The 16,682-nt window shown below is 48.3% G+C and overlaps 1 protein-coding gene across 3 annotated transcripts in view; it reads right to left on the bottom strand.

Annotated features, from left to right (window-relative positions):
* The window catches only part of TRIM37 (tripartite motif containing 37), a 156,416-nt gene that overhangs the window by 94,836 nt on the left and 44,898 nt on the right, over positions 1 to 16,682 (bottom strand). For all 3 annotated transcript variants that reach the window (XM_040424758.1, XM_040424759.1, XM_040424757.1), the window contains exons 9-12: positions 14,743 to 14,867; positions 7,676 to 7,726; positions 4,094 to 4,175; positions 3,491 to 3,567 (exon numbers count right to left, since the gene is read on the bottom strand). In XM_040424758.1, coding sequence (XP_040280692.1) covers positions 3,491 to 3,567; positions 4,094 to 4,175; positions 7,676 to 7,726; positions 14,743 to 14,867 — 335 coding nt within the window. The remainder of the gene's footprint in view (positions 1 to 3,490; positions 3,568 to 4,093; positions 4,176 to 7,675; positions 7,727 to 14,742; positions 14,868 to 16,682) is intronic.

The following is a 16,682-nucleotide window of genomic DNA, read 5'->3' as shown; positions in this document are numbered from 1 at the left end:
ACTTGTTGCAACAATAGAAGTAGGAGTTGGCCTAGTGAAGAGATTAAATTGAGCTTCTCTGGCCAAGATCTAACTGTAAATCAGAGAACTAAGAAACTTAAATATTATTTGGCAAGAGAACTGCATGATTCAAATTGGAATTATACTGTCCGATTCCCATCAGGGAAGAAGACCCAATGTAGACAATTAGGTGCTTTTGAGCCCATACATGGCGAGACAGAGGAAGACGTGGAAAGCATTAAGGGAGACGGTGAGGCTGGCATGAGCATAGATCCCGAGAGGTCTCATATCACTTACAAGTATTGCACCCCACTAATGATCATAATCCTGAATCCTGGTGCATGTATGATGATACAACAATGCTGATTTCAATTGTTGATGCACTTATTAGAAGGAACCAATTTCAATTAGATGATAAAGTTTATATAGTATGTGGTAACAAGGCTTTTACGTGGCTTCCACAAGGGGCTGGAAGATTTGCACCCTAGCCAGACTTGAGCCTGCTACATGGACCTGGAAACCTGAAGACATCCCTTTCCAACATTTACCTGGGCACATGTTAGTGAAAAGGGAAGTGCCTGATATAGCAGCTATGTCTGAGAAACCTCATTTTAAACATTCAACTAAATAGATTCATGCCGAACCATCCTCTGCAGAAAAGATTGGAATGTTCTTTCCATTCATAAAATCTATGAACCCTTATGTCATGTCAGCTGAAATTCTTAAAAATGCTGGGCATATTGATGACCTTGGGGAATTGTTTGACAATATCACTGATTATTTGTTTGATGCTGTAGAGGTAGACTCAGTGTATCGGAAGCAGCTGATCATCGGTACAAATCAACATGCAATTGTCTTAGACTACCTCACCGCAGCCCAAGGAGGATTATGTCAGATAGTAGGTCCTTCATGTTGATCCTAGTGGTGTATTTAGAGTGACACACAACTTACAACAAGCAAAACAACTAAAAGAGGGGTTCCGAGATGCACATCAAGCCCCTCCTGATATTGCATTACCTCATTGGTTATCATGGCTTAGTCCACTAAATTGGTTCCGCGGCCTAAGTGGCTGGGGATTTAACTTTTCCTACCGATTCTCCAGAGAATATTAAAATCTAAATGTTTTGCAATTACTGAAAATAAACCTGAGGGTACCCCCCCCCCACACAAGTGATGGTCATGGTAACTCCACCTTCAGCGTCCGCTGCTGCTACGGCTGCAATTATGACTCCGGTACTGACCTCGCCTACTTCATACAGTTGTACCCACTGCGGACAGAAGGCTGTGGAGGACTTAACTGATTGCATTTACTGTGGAACTGAATTATAAAACTACAGAAGGAAGAAATCAAGTAACTAACGACTAACCAATTGGCTTAAGCTTTCATAATGTGCCTCCAATGTAATTCCACTGGTTGTGTAGATTCAGCAACTTAGATAGTGAAGATGGTTTATGTAAGAAGATTATCTGGATGGATGCAGGACATCCCACAATCTGTAAGAATTAGAGTTCTTCCACTTTGTGTAGGAAGGATGATCTTCCAAACTGTCTTCTCCTGGAAGGGAGATAGGGAGATCTATACAGACAGTGGAACGATGATAAAAAGAGGGGAGTAATGGTCAATGATATTTTATATAACTCTGTAATCCATGCATGAAAACCATGTTCTAGTATAGTTAAGTTTGTTATTAATCTGATTGAATGTACAATGTGATCTTATCATATTCCTCTGCTGTACAACATTATGACCTCGGGAACACACTTTAAGGGCCATCTGTAGATGTGACTAGACATAGAAACCTAGAATGTGTCGGCAGATAAGAACCATTTGGCCCATCTAGTCTGCCCAATAGACATGTGTACATGCACGGAAAAGGGTGTATGTCCCTGTCTGAATAGTAACTATGTAACCTTTAATTGTCCAATCATGTGTATTGTAACCGCCTTGAATACCCCCTGTTACTCCTACTATCATAAGGATATAAAATAAAGCTATTTTGAGGCGGACCCCGGATCTCCGCAGATACAGCCCTCTTGTGATTGTGTCTGCGTTATTTGCCAATAGGCCTAATACCTGTTTGTTGATTGCTTTGTACCTGAAATTAATTACTCTAACAACCTAAAGATGATTGCACGGAGAGAGAGGTGCAATACACAGCACACAATGAATTTAATGGGCCATTTGTGTAATTCATGGACCAACCAGGTCCTCCACCAGAGACGGGCTCTCTCTCTGCTTTGGTTGCAGGAGCGGCTTCCTCTATGACATCCATCCACCATAACAGGTTGTCTATAGGAGGCAATCCCTTTAGCAGGCATGTGTCACTTAAAAGGAACACTAAATGTACAAACTAAAAATCTCTTCATCTCCTCTTTTCTCTTTGTCCTATTTGTCTTATGATTAAAACTGATAAATATATTCTGTGTTCCAGGAGACCATCTGTGTACCTCTCCTCCTCCTTATGGTCCTGTGCCTGGCTGTAAGACAGGGGGCTGCTGGAGAAGCCTCCCTGCTGTGCCATGTCTGCACTAAAGTCACACTCCATGGTTAAGCCTGCCCCCTCAGCTGATCTTCGGACAAAGATGGTGTAGATTGGCAGGAGATTAAACCTGGTCTGCTCTGCATGATTTCTACAAGACCTTTTGTATCAGGAACATGCACAAAAAGCTGCTGACAGACAAACAGTGAGGGCAACCATGCCTTCACTCATTTCTATGTTTAAAGTAAAAGCAAAAAAAAAAAATTAGTAGCCTAAACCAGTAAACTTTTGACAAAGAAGCACTTTATAAGAGAAATTAGGTTAAAGGAGTTTTCCAAAACTGAGATACTGATGACTTGTCCAGGATAGGTCATCAGTATCTGATAAGTGAGGGTGCGACACCCGGGACCCCCACAGATCAGCTGTTTGAAAAGACACTGGTACTTCTAGTAGCGCCGTGGCCTTCTCTCAGCTTTTCCTAGGCTTAGTCCAGTCCCATAGAAGTGAATGGGGCCGAGCTGCAATACCAAGCACAGCCGCTATACAATGTACGGTGATGTGCTTGGTGAGCACGGAGAAGACCGCAGCGCCCACAGGACCACCGATGCCTTCACAAACAGCTGACTGGTGGGGTGCTGGGTGTTGGACCCCTACCGATCAGATAGGCCATCAGTATGTAAATCTCAGAAAACACACACATATAACCTATGAGAGATATAGAGAGAGATATATATATAATAGAATATATCTTCACATGCACTGGACATCTACCTGTGCATATTGTTGCAGGATTTCAAAAAATTTATAAATAGAAATGGTCAACCTTTTTCAGCAATGACACTATCTATCTATCTATATATATATATATATATATAAAACTATAATAATTTGGAATGCACCACAAAAAAAATAAATAAAAAAAAGAAGACACAAAAGAACAGTAACTGCCAGCAATTTGGATAGACCAGACTGCCCATTTGTCAAGCACACAACAGAATAAGAATACATACTTCGAGGTCTCTGGAAGGCCAGCAGAAAGTTCAAGGAAGACAGATAAATAGTAGCCCCTCACAACTCCATTACCATCCTTTAAAAGAAATGCAACATTTTAAAACTCAAGAATTATGCGGCAAATGTATGAAAAATGCTATAAGAAATACACAACTGCTACAATGTCATGTCATGATTTGCAATTCATACATGTAAATGCATCCACTAGATGGCACACCATGTTCATGCTTGCTGGCCTAGTCAGCATCCTAGTTGTGTTTAATAGGAAATTATATTTTTATAATTAGGGTAGAGGCGGCACTTGTTTTAATGTCACGTTTCCCTGCAAAGCATGTGTAATTGGGATTAGTGGTTCTTTAAAATGTAATGGTATGCATCCCATGTAGCCAACCAGTATCCTGCTCTCTACTGATGAGGGGTTAGAACCCAGAAACAGCAGCCTACAGATAGGTTTCTCTGGTCTAGTTCGTATTGGCAGTTTTGCATAAACCCCATGGAGCACTGTCTGAAAAGTAGGTCTTCATATCATACTTGGTCTCTTCAGTGAGAAACATTACCCCCCTCGAGCTGTTATTTAAAGGTTCTTCGATGTGTTAACTCACTGGATAAACCTTTAGTCTCCAACAGAGGCCTGACACTTGTAAAGCAGGACTGTATACAGGGTCAGCACGCTGGCGGAGAGTGCTGCGGAGAGAACAGAAAAACATATGGATGAAATTATATAAGTTAGACAAAAAATTTGATGAACATCTTGAACATGAGTCACCGCCAGGCTTTTCACGCTTTTACGTCTGCTGAGTTTTATTCGGATTTTTTTAGATACGGTTGGTCAATTAACCTAATGCACATACTTCATGTTCTCAACAAAGCAAGTTCAGATGGCAGATATCTGTAAAAGCTTTCTGACAGAACGGATTTTATTAGTTGCTAAGGAAAACCAATTACAGAAGTGAAGCAGCATTGAAAATCTTAGATATGTCAAGTCAACACTGCCCTAACAATCCTCAGTAAAGGAAAAGAGGCGTTTCTGCAAAAAAATAAAAGAAAAAGAAATTAGAAAAAAATAAAAAATGCTCTAAAGCGAAGATAGAACCCAAAGTCCATTCTTTTGTCTTCCAACTGACCTGCAGTGACCTGAATGGCTGTCAGTTTCCCATCATGTTATGGATGGCGAGAACGTGAGCCTTGTCTGGCCTAAAATTTCCGAATGCCCTAAGTAAGTTAATGGGATAATGGCAAGAAACCTCACATGGAACTTCCCGCCAAAGGAGGTGGTGATGGTGAACTCACTAAAAGGGTTCAAGGCCTGAAGGCATTTCTGGAGTGTGACCGCTTCTATAGATACTAGAATACTGGAGAAGGGTGGTTGTTGGAGAACCCCAGAAACATGAATGATGACGACACAGGGATTCCCTGTGCAGAGTATAGTTGGACACATGGAGAGAAGACATGATCTGCACCTTCTCTGCACGTCCATTTATACAGATCACTAGTAACAGTGATCTCATGGGATGTCACCATTAGATCATTATCTATATACAGAAATGACAAGAAATGCTAAAAATTGGTCTCCAATTGTATTTTGTTCCACCCAATTGCAACACTCTTCCCCTCGTCTTCTACCATTTCTGAAGCTCCGTCTTTGAGACTAGTCATACTATTACTTTTCTATGATGCCTTTGTAGGTCTGTCAATGTACTTAAAAATATAATCATGGTTATTTTTTGAATTTATGCAACCAGGGGCATCTGTCAGAAGATTTGTACCTATGAAACAGTCTGACCTGCTGCATGTGTGCTTGGCAGGTGAAGGCATCTGTGTCGGTCCCATGTTCATATGTTCTCGCATTGCTGAGAAAAATGATGTTCTAATACATGCAAATGAGCCTCTAGGAGCAACGGGGGCGTAGCCATTACACCTAGAGGCTCTGCTCTCTCTGCACTTTGATCGACAGGGCCGGGCAGGCGTGATCACGTTTACACACTGCCTGGTCCTGCCAATCTAAATGGAGAGGGAACATCAGTAGCAGAGAGGGCTGAGCCTCTAGGAGTAACGACAACACCACCATTGCTCCTAGAGGCTCATTTACATATATTAAAACTTTATTTTTCTCTGCAATGTGGGCACATATGAACATGGGACCAACACAGATGCCTTAAGCTGCCAAGTGCACATGCAACAGGTCAGCCAGTGTCATAGGTACAAATCTGCTGACAGATGCCTTTTAATAATTTGTTTTCCTAAACTTTAATTAAATGTTTCTGTGCTGTTGGGTGGCCTATCTAAAATCGTAATTTTTGTTTTATCATAGCTTTTATATTAAAAGCACTAAAATGCCCATACATTGTAGCCTGGTGACATAAAAAGTATTGGCATCTGTAATGTGGGGAACGGATGTCTCCATCAACAGAGGCAAGGGACTCTATTTGTCATAGTGCTCATGCACAAAAACGTAAGGACGTAGACGGTGGGTCCACAATATATGGACACTGGCAGTGTGCACACCATATTGCAGTGCAGACCCAATGACTTGAATGGGGATGTGCTCTTCAAGACATGACTGAAGACAGGACTTCTCCTAGCTTGCGTAGCGGAGGCACAAAATCGGAAGCCCACGCAGGCACTACAAAGCGCTCCAGTGGGTTTTCGGGTCTGTGCCTCTGCATCGCAAAAAGGCAGAACATGATCTATCTTTGGTCGTATCTTGCGGATTGCAAAAACCATTTAAGTCAATGGGTCTGCACCGCAATACGGAGTGCACACGGCCGGTGCCCGTGCATTGCGGCATGGGCACTGAGCCAGTCTGGTCATGTGCATGAGTCCATACCCAAATTTGATTGCAAGGACTCAGTTCTGCCTGCATCATGGCACTGTAATGGAACATGCTATAAACATGTCAGTTTTATTACTCACATTTTATAAAATACCATTTTCAGATTCACTGAAAAACGTCAGAATAAAGGGTTTGGTGTGTGGAAGTGATGCCGCTTTCAGGTAGCAGAGAATATGCAGCATATGCTTGCATTTTGAAAAGGTAATGAGCAAACCTACTGTACTGGTCACTGTTCTATATTTTTAGAGAAATTTACCTTCACTTGAATGGGAGCAACAAAAACAGCCCAGCCTGCTCAGCTGTATGTGTAGTCTGGACCACCTCTGCCTGCCACTTCCAGGCGGAAGGAGGTCAGGAATGGCTTGCTCCGATATAGAAATACCCTTTTACTTTCACTACCGGTTTCGATTTCAGATCCTACAACCATGCCACAATGTCATCATTGCTATATTATGATATTAATGTTCTGCACACATGACACAAAAAAAAGCATGAAAACACAAAATAAAGGGGCAGAAGCCATCAAAGTGATGGATGCAGATAGGTTTCTGTTACCTGGACAAAGTACTTACTATACACATATACAGGTGAAACTCGAAAAATTAGAATATCGTGTAAAGTTTATTTATTTCAGTAATGCGACTTAAAAGGTGGAACCAACATATGGGATAGACTCATTACATGCAAAGCGAAATATTTCAAGCCTTTGTTATAATTTGGATGATTATGGCTTACAGCTTATGAAACCCCAAAGTCACAATTTTGAGGTACCCTTTGCTCAGGGGATATGGATTAATTAGCTGACTAGAGTGTGACACTTTGAGCCTAGAATATTGAACCTTTTCACAAAATTCTAATTGTAAGTTGCATTAATGCAATTCCTTTTAATTTGCATTACTGAAATAAATGGACTTTTGCATGATATTCTAATTTTTCGAGTTTCACCTATGCAAATTAAAAGGAAATGCATTAATGCAACTTACAATTAAAATTTTGTGAAAAGGTTCAATATTCTAGGCTCAAAGTGTCACACTCTAGTCAGCTAATTAATCCATACCCCCTGAGCAAAGGGTACCTCAAAATTGTGACTTTGGGGTTTCATAAACTATAAGCCATAATCATTCAAATTATAACAAATAAAGGCTTGAAATATCTTGCTTTGCATGTAATGAGTCTATCCCATATGTTAGTTCCACCTTTTAAGTCACATTACAGAAATAAACTTTACACGATATTCTTTTATATATATAATTTTTATATATATATATATATATATATATATATATATATATATATATATATATATATATATATATATATCTCTTACATCGACCAAAGAAGAAAAGAATACCTGAAGTTTTCCAGCACAAATGTAGTTGAATCATAGGAAGGAACAAGTTCACTGCAATAAGCAAAAAGGTAGGTGAGCAAAAAATGATATATAATAAGGAGACTTTTGTATTACTTACCAGTAAAGTCTCTTTCTCGCTCTTCCTTGGGGGACACAGGAAACCATGGGTATAGCTCTGCTCCCTAGGAGGCGTGACACTAAGTGAAAGCTGTAAGCCCCTCCTCCATCAGCTATACCCTTCAGCCTGGAGAAGAGACTGCCAGTTGCGTGTCCAAGTAGTGAAAGATAACCACCAACCGGAAAAAGAACTGTCGAGCCCCAACGGGGGCAACCAAGCCGGAACCACAACTGTAACCCAAATGAAGGGCGGGTGCTGTGTCCCCCAAGGAAGAGCGAGAAAGAGACTTTACTGGTAAGTAATACAAAAGTCTCCTTTTCTCGCCCATATTCCTTGGGGGACACAGGAAACCATGGGACGTTCCAGAGCAGTCCCAGAAGGGAGGGACCAGAAACAAACTCAACCAACACCAGAGGCATCAATCAACTGCCGCCTGCAACACCAGACGGCCTAAAGCAGCGTCAGCCGACGCATGAGTATGCACCCTGTAGAACTTGGTGAAGGTGTGCAAGGAGGACCAAGTGGCCGCCTTGCAAATCTGCTCCGTAGAAGCCCGATTCCTCTGAGCCCAGGAAGCCCCGACCGCTCTAGTGGAGTGAGCGGTAACACCAAGGGGCGGAACCTTGCCCTTGGCGAGATAAGCCTCAGTAACAGCCATCTTGACAAAACGGGCGATAGCAACTTTGGATGCCGCCATCCCTCTGCGCGACCCCTCCGGGACCACAAAGAGCGAGTCAGTATGCCTGAAAGAGCTGGTTACTTCCAGGTAAATCTTGAGCGCCCTGACCAACGTCCAGGCGATGAAGCTTCCTCTCCCGCGGGTGGGAAGGACACAAAGAGGGGAGAACGATGTCCTCGTTCAGATGAAAGGCGGAGACCACCTTAGGAAGGAAGGGACCGGACGAAGAACCACCTTGTCCTGGTGGAACACTAGGAAAGGTTCCAGACAGGAGAGTGCAGCCAATTCGGACACCCTCCGAAGAGAGGTGACGGCTACAAGGAAAATAACCTTGCAGGACAGAAGTCGCAAGGAAACCGTCCGCAGAGGCTCGAAAGGGGAAGCCTGGAGCGCTGAGAGAACCAGGTTCAGGTCCCAGGGCGGTACCGGAGGACGGTACGGGGGAACCGCGTGAGCCACGCCCTGAAGGAAGGTCTTGACAGGACCAAGGGGGGCCAGTGGGCGCTGAAACAAAATGGACAGCGCAGACACCTGACCCTTCAAAGAACTAAGGCCCAGCCCTTGGGCCAGTCCGCTCTGCAGGAAGGACAAAACGGTGGGGAGAGAAAAGCGGAGCGGAGGAATCCCCAGACCGGCACAGAACCCCAAAAAGGTCCTCCAGGTCCTATAATAGATCCTAGAAGAGGACGGCTTACGGGCGCGGATCATGGTGCGGACGACGTCCGCAGAAAAACCCCTACGTGTCAGGACGGTGGTCTCAACAACCACGCCGTCAAACGTAGGGACCCTAAACGCGGGTGGAAGATCGGTCCCTGAGAGAGAAGATCTTCCCTGGCGGGCAGCGGCCAGGGCGCGTCTGCCAGGAGCAGCATGAGGTCGGCATACCAAGACCGGCGGGGCCAGTCCGGAGCGACCAGAATCACCGAGACGCCTTCCGCCGCGATCTTCCGAAGGACCTTGGGCAGGAGAGGGATGGGAGGGAATATGTATGGGCGCGCGAAGCCTCGCCAAGGAAGAACGAGGGCGTCGGCTCCGCAAGCTCCCGGATCCCTGGCCCTGGACAGATAGGCGGGGACCTTGTGATTGAATTTTGAGGCCATGAGGTCCACGTCCGGTATGCCCCAACGAAGGCAAATGGCCTCGAATACCTCCGGGTGAAGAGACCACTCGCCGGGGTCGACGGTGGTGGAACTGAGGAAGTCCGCCGCCCAATTGTCCACCCCTGGAATAAAAATTGCAGATAGGGCCGGGACGTGGGCTTCCGCCCAACGGAGAATGCTGGTGACCTCCCGCATTGCTGCAGCGCTGCGAGTGCCCCCCTGGTGGTTTATGTACGCCACAGCCGTGGCGTTATCCGATTGTACACGAACAGGATGACCCTTCAGCAGATGAGTCCAGTGTCGTAGAGACAGAAGGGCCGCTCTCAGCTCCAGGACATTGATCGAGAGTTTGGACTCCGATGGAGACCAAATGCCCTGGACGGATCGGGGAGGAAACACGCCTCCCCAGCCCAAGAGACTGGCATCGGTTGTAACCACCAACCAGTTGAGTGGCAGAAAGGACCTGCCCAGAAGAGGGGACTGTAACCACCAGCGGAGAGATGACCGCACCGGAGGCGATAGACGGAAGGGATGATCCAGAGACTCCGGCGATTTGTCCCAGGAGGAGATGATCGCCCGTTGGAGAGGGCGGGAGTGAAACTGCGCAAATGGGATCGCCTCGAAGCAGGCAACCATCTGCCCCAAGACCCGCATGCAGAAGCGGAAGGACGGTCGACGGTGGAGGAGACCCCGAACCGCCCCACGGAGGGTCAGACGTTTTTCCGAGGGAAGACGTACCTCCGCCGCTCCTGTGTCTAAAAGCATTCCCAGGAAGACTAGTTGTCTGGAGGGGGGAAGGGAGGACTTGGGGAAGTTGATGACCCAACCGAACCTCGCCAGAGTCTCTTGAGTGATATCCACGCTGGCAACCGCTTGAGAAAGGGACGGAGCCTTGATGAGGATATCGTCCAAGTACGGTAGCAGAAAAACACCCCTGGAACGGAGTAAGGCCAAAACCGGGGCCAGGACCTTGGTGAACACCCGGGGGGCTGTTGCCAGCCCAAAGGGAAGGGCGACAAACTGGAAGTGGAGGTCCCCCACGGCGAATCGGAGGAAGCGATGGTGACATCGGGCTACCGGAACATGGAGGTAGGCATCCTGTATATCGATGGAAGACATGAAATCTCCCTGCTCCAGGGAAGCCACCGCGGAACGGAGGGACTCCATCCGAAACCGTCGATGGAGGAGAAAACGGTTGAGCTTTTTGAGGTCCAAAATGGGCCGCACCGAACCTCCCTTCTTGGGAACTACAAAGAGGTTCGAGTAGAACCCTTGGAACCTTTCCTCTAGAGGAACGGGGGTAATCACCCCCCTGTCCAGTAAGGCTTGAACGGCCGCGGAGAACGCAGCCGCGCTTTTCGGGTCCCGCGGCGGGCGGGAGCGAAAGAACAGATCTGGAGGGAAGGATGCAAATTCGATTTTGTATCCGGAGGACACAATTTCGAGGGCCCAGGCGTCGGAGACGTGAGCCATCCAGACGTCCCTGAAAAGGAGGAGCCGGCCCCCCACCCGGGTGGGTGGGGGCGCGCCTTCAGGCAGAGGACTGCTTTGCTGCGGGTGTGCGGGCAGCCTGCGGCTTGCGCCAGGAGGGCTGGGCCCGAAAAAACGGCTTCCTACGCTTGTCCTGGGGAGGAGCCGAAGCGGCAGCTGAGGTGGGAGCCCCAGAGGCCCTGCGGGAGGACCGAAAACGAGACGCACCAGGGCGTCCGCGGGGGGCGCCCCTGGCTTGGGGTTGAGGAAGACGGGTGCTTTTACCACCCGTGGCCTCCGAAATAAGCTCGTCTAGGCGGACCCCGAAAAGGCGGGAACCCGCAAACGGTAGCCCCGCCAAGGAACGTTTGGAGGCAGCGTCCGCTTTCCAAACCTTCAGCCAGAGCTCCCTCCTGACGGAAACTGCCAGGGCGGAGGAGCGTGCAATAAGGGCTCCCGCATCAAGGGAGGCCTCACAAACAAAATTCCCGGCCCGAATAATAAGCTGGGCCAAGGAACGTAGGTCCTGGATGGGGACGTCCGAGTCCAACTCCTGTTCCAGCTGCGCACCCCAAGCAGAGATTGCTTTCCCTGCCCAAGCAGAGGCAAAAACCGGTCTGAGAGCAGAACCGGAGGCAGCAAAAATGCCCTTGGAAAGGGTCTCCATGCGACGGTCCTCCGCTGACTGAAGAGAGGACCCGTCGGGAACAGGGATGGCCGTGTTCTTTGACAGCCGGGCCACAGGGGGGTCCACCTTGGGTGGGGAAGACCATGTGGCCACGACATCGGCTGGAAAGGGATAGCAAATGTCCAGCTTCTTGGGGTTGACAAAACGGGCGTCCGGGCGAGCCCAAGCCTTAGACACCACAGAGGAGAAATCAGAGTGGATTGGAAAGACTTTTGAGGCCTGCCTGGGTCTGATAAAGGAGACGCTAGCTGCGTCAGAGCTAGGGGGATCATCCTGCACCTTAAAGGTGTCACGAATATCAGAGATGAGTTGACCCATCGCTGAGGCTAGCTTGGACGGCAGGGCCGAGTCCATTTCCAAATCTGAAACCGCCAATTCACCTTCAGAGAGCGAATCCTTTGGAGAGGAGAGGCTCGTCTGGGTGCGCACGCGTGGCGGGGAGAGTGAGGCCTCAGAGGAGGAGGCTCGCTCTACTCTAATACGCTTCTGAGAGTGCCTAGCTCGGGAGGGGTCACTAAGAGAGAGCGAACCCGCTGCAGCGGCAGAAGCAGTGGACCCGGAGGGCGCGACAGTCAGAGAGGCGTCCTGCGGGGTAGGTGGCCTGTCTATTAGGCGGCCCACGACATGAGTGAGGCTTTCCACGGCCTGGGACAGGGATCTAGCCCAGTCAGGCGGGTCAGAGGAAGCAGGGAGCGACACAGCGGGCGACTGAGGCTGCGGTGGAGCTCGGCATGCAGTACAGTGCGGATCAGACTGCCCCCGGGGAAAGGGTTCCCTACAAGCAGTACAGGCATGGTACCAAGGCTTGGCGGCTGCAGAAGGGTCTGACATGGTGGAAAAAAAGATGTTGCACTTAAAGTGGGAGACCCCAAGAAAAGTGGTGGCACGGAGGGGGTTAACAGTCCTACCAGACCCGGATGATGCAAGTGGCAGCGGTAAGGGGAACAGACTGAGGAGGCTGTGGAGGAGAGGCAGCAGCACGGAGATGAATGGCTTCAGGATCGCACGGCAGAGAGGATTCCACGCAGCACTGAGAAGTAGGGCCCGATGAAACCGGAAGTAGCGGAGCGCATGTAGGAAGCTCCGCCCCCCCCTCTGCCGCGCTGAAGAAGAAGCAGAGCAAAATGATTTTAACCCCCAAGGATGATGAAGTGCCGGCCAAGATGAAATGGCGCCGTTCACGCCAAGTAAGCGGCCCCCGCCGTCCCCTGAAGGCAGCGTCCCTGCCAAGGACTTGCCCAGATAAACTCCCCTGCCCGGTAACGGTCCCGATATGCCCGGGGGGGGGGGGGGGGGGGGCGCACGATGTAGTAGTGGCCATGTCAGTGGCCAAGGGGGATGTAGCAGTGGCCATGTCAGTGGCCAAGGGGGATGTAGCAGTGGCCATGGGAGCCCAGGAAGCCTGTAGCAGCGGTGGGAGGGAGGAAGGGGAGGCTGGAGCAGCCACTCTCACCATACGCTGTCTTCGCCCTCAGTCCATCCAGCGGGGGTCGCCCCTTCAGCTCCTGGCACCGCAGTGGCAGGAAGCCGGGGGAGGGACTTGGCGTGCGGACGACCCTGAGCTGGCGGGACGCAGGGGAGCGAGGCTGCCCTGGTCCACCTTGTCTTCTGTGGGGGAGGCGGCAGTGCGGAATTACCGGCACTGGCGCAACTCAACCCCGGGAGAAACAGAGGGGTCTAATGCGCCTCTGTTGTCCCTGTAGGTAGAAAAAAATCGAATTAAAAACAACAAATAACGCAAAAATAAAAAATCATAGGAAAACAACCCTGCATAAGCAGGGGGTGTCTTGCCTCCTTGGACACTAAGCAAAAACTGGCAGTCTCTTCTCCAGGCTGAAGGGTATAGCTGATGGAGGAGGGGCTTACAGCTTTCACTTAGTGTCACGCCTCCTAGGGAGCAGAGCTATACCCATGGTTTCCTGTGTCCCCCAAGGAATATGGGCGAGAAACATGTATACAGTACAGGTAGAAAAATTAGATTTTAGGAGTTCAACAAAAAAAAAGGTAAATAAATGACAAAAAAAAACAACAAAAAAAACAAACAAACACGCCAACCCCATCAAAATCGATTCACCTGTAGTGTAAATTGACTTCAGTTATATTATGTTGTGTGGTGGATGCTGTGTAGCTGGTGCCAGTCCAGCTGAGAGCAGACGGTGTGCCTCAGACTACAGAAGTACATTCTTACAGGTTAGTCTGGAGCTGGCGGCTATATTACATAGATGAAGAGGGGGCATTGTGTCAGGAAGATTAAAAAGGAGGGGGATCAGATATCTTAAAGAGGACCTTTCACTAGAATAAAACATCTAAACTAACTATACAGACATGGAGAGCGGCGCCCAGGGACCCCCTTGCACTTACTATTATCCCTGGGCGCCGCTCCGTTCTCCCGTTATAGCCTCCGGTATCTTCATATGTTCGGCTGCACCCAGGGAACCTGCCGGCATCTCCTTCTCCCATGCTGTAGCAACTGGCCAATCGCAGCGCTCAGCTCATAGCCTGAGAGAGAAAAAAACCTCTCAGGCTATGAGCTGAGCGCTGCGATTGGCCAGCGCTACAGCATGGGAGAAGGAGACCCCGGCAGGTTCCACTGGGTGGAGCCTAACATGTGAAGATACCAGAGGCTATAACGGGAGAACGGAGCGGCGCCCAGGTATAACAGTAAGTGCAAGGGGATCCCTGGGCGCCGCTCTCCATGTCTGTATAGTTAGTTTAGATGTTTTATTCTAGTGAAAGGTCCTCTTTAAAATTCTGCCATTTATGTGTTTTTTGGTTCACTTTATAGAGTGTCAAAAACATTTGTCACCTATCCACCCGATAGGTCATAAACGTTAGGTCGCTTAGGGACCCCAGGGTTCAAAGGAAAAGGGTTTCTGAGTACTATTTCTCCACGTCAGCATGACCTTGGTAAGGAAGTGCTTGTATAAAGCGACTGTCAAGCATGTGTGCCGTCAGTCCATTCAACTCTAGGGAGTTATGGAAACAGCCAAGTTAAGGGTTATTTTCTGGTACCTTGTGAAATCTGGTGGTACTGGGGTGGTGACAAAGGAAGCCATGGGTTTTCTGTGAACTTGCTGGAACATCATAAGAATCTCTGGACTCTTTGAGATGAGTTCACTCTTACTGCAAGATCGAAGCTGCAAATAAAAAAAAAAAAGCAAAGCATAAAAATAGAAGTTTAGTCAATGTATGTGCAACACTAACATTTTTGTATGATTGTTCAAAGGTCATTTTTCCTTTCAAACCAAAAGATATTCATAAAAGTTAGGCCGTCTCTAGCCTCTCCCATTTGGCTGCTATTAGTGTTGGCACTCAATAGCAGTCAACTGTCAGGGGGCATCCCCAGCGCATAGCCATGGTGAAGGGAACACCTGATGACTCAATGCTACCAGGAACCCAAACAAAGCAATCTAAGGCCTCTTTCACACTTGCGTTGTTGGGATCCGGCATGCACTTCCGTTGCCGGAGGTGCCTGCCGGATCCGTAACAACGCAAGTGTACTGAAAGCATTTGAAGACGGAACCGTCTTCCAAATGCGTTCAGTGTTACTATGGCACCCAGGACGCTATTAAAGTCCTGGTTGCCATAGTAGGAGCGGGGAGCGGGGGAGCGGTATACTTACAGTCCGTGCGGCTCCCGGGGCGCTCCAGAGTGACGTCAGAGCGCCCCATGCGCATGGATGACGTGATCCATGTGATCACGTGATCCATGCGCTTGGGGCGCCCTGACGTCACTCTGGAGCGCCCGGGGAGCCGCACGGACGGTAAGTATGCTGCTCCCCCGCTCCCCGCTACACTTTACCATGGCTGTCAGGACTTTAGCGTCCCGGCAGCCATGGTAACTATTCAGAAAAAGCTAAATGTCGGGTCCGGCAATGCGCCGAAACGACGTTTAGCTTAAGGCCGGATCCGGATCAATGCCTTTCAATGGGCATTGATCCCGGATCCGGCCTTGCGGCAAGTCTTCAGGATTTTTGGCCGGAGCAAAAAGCGCAGCATGCTGCGGTATTTTCTCCGGCCAAAAAACGTTCCGTACCGGAACTGAAGACATCCTGATGCATCCTGAACGGATTACTCTCCATTCAGAATGCATTAGGATAATCCTGATCAGTATTCTTCCGGCATAGAGTCCCGACGACGGAACTCTATGCCGGAAGACAATAACGCAAGTGTGAAAGAGCCCTAAGGCTACTTTCACACTTGCGTTGTTCTTTTCCGGCATAGAGTTCCGTCACAGGGGCTCTATACCGGAAAAGAACTGATCAGGTATGTCCCCATGCATTCTGAATGGAGAGTAATCCGTTCAGTTTGCATCAGTATGTCTTCAGTTCAGTCGTTTTGACTGATCAGGCAAAAGAGAAAACCGTAGCATGCTACGGTTTTATCTCCGGCTAAAAAAACTGAAGACTTGCCTGAATGCCGGATCAGGCATTTTTTCCCATAGGAATGTATTAGTGCCGGATCCGGCATTCAGAATACCGGAATGCCGGATCCGTCCTTCCGGTATGCGCATGCGCAGACTGAAAAAAAGGTGAAAAAATAAATGCCGGATCCGTTTTTGCCGGATGACACCGGAAAGACGGATCCGGCATTTCAATGCATTTTTTCGACTGATCAGGCATTTTTAAGACTGATCAGGATCCTGATCAGTCTTACTAATGCCATCAGTTAGCATACATTTTGCCTGATCCGGCAGGCAGTTCCGGCGACGGAACTGCTTGCCGGATCTCTCTGCCGCAAGTGTGAAAGTAGCGTAAGAAAAAAAGACTGAGGCAAACAATCAGAAATATTTTATGAATGGGTTTTACACCTAATGGGGTCCTCTCACATCAGCAAATGGCCTTTATCTACTGTGATTGTCCATACTGCCTCCTTTGCTGGCTTGATTCATCTTTCCACCACAATATACAACGCTAGTATCAAGTGGTTATGGCCACTGTTGTAGTGCAGATA

This window comes from Bufo bufo, chromosome 3, assembly GCF_905171765.1.
Source record: "Bufo bufo chromosome 3, aBufBuf1.1, whole genome shotgun sequence".
NCBI lineage: Eukaryota > Metazoa > Chordata > Amphibia > Anura > Bufonidae > Bufo > Bufo bufo.
The sequence above is the reverse complement of the archived record's forward strand: the minus strand, read 5'-3'. Positions and strand labels throughout refer to the sequence as shown.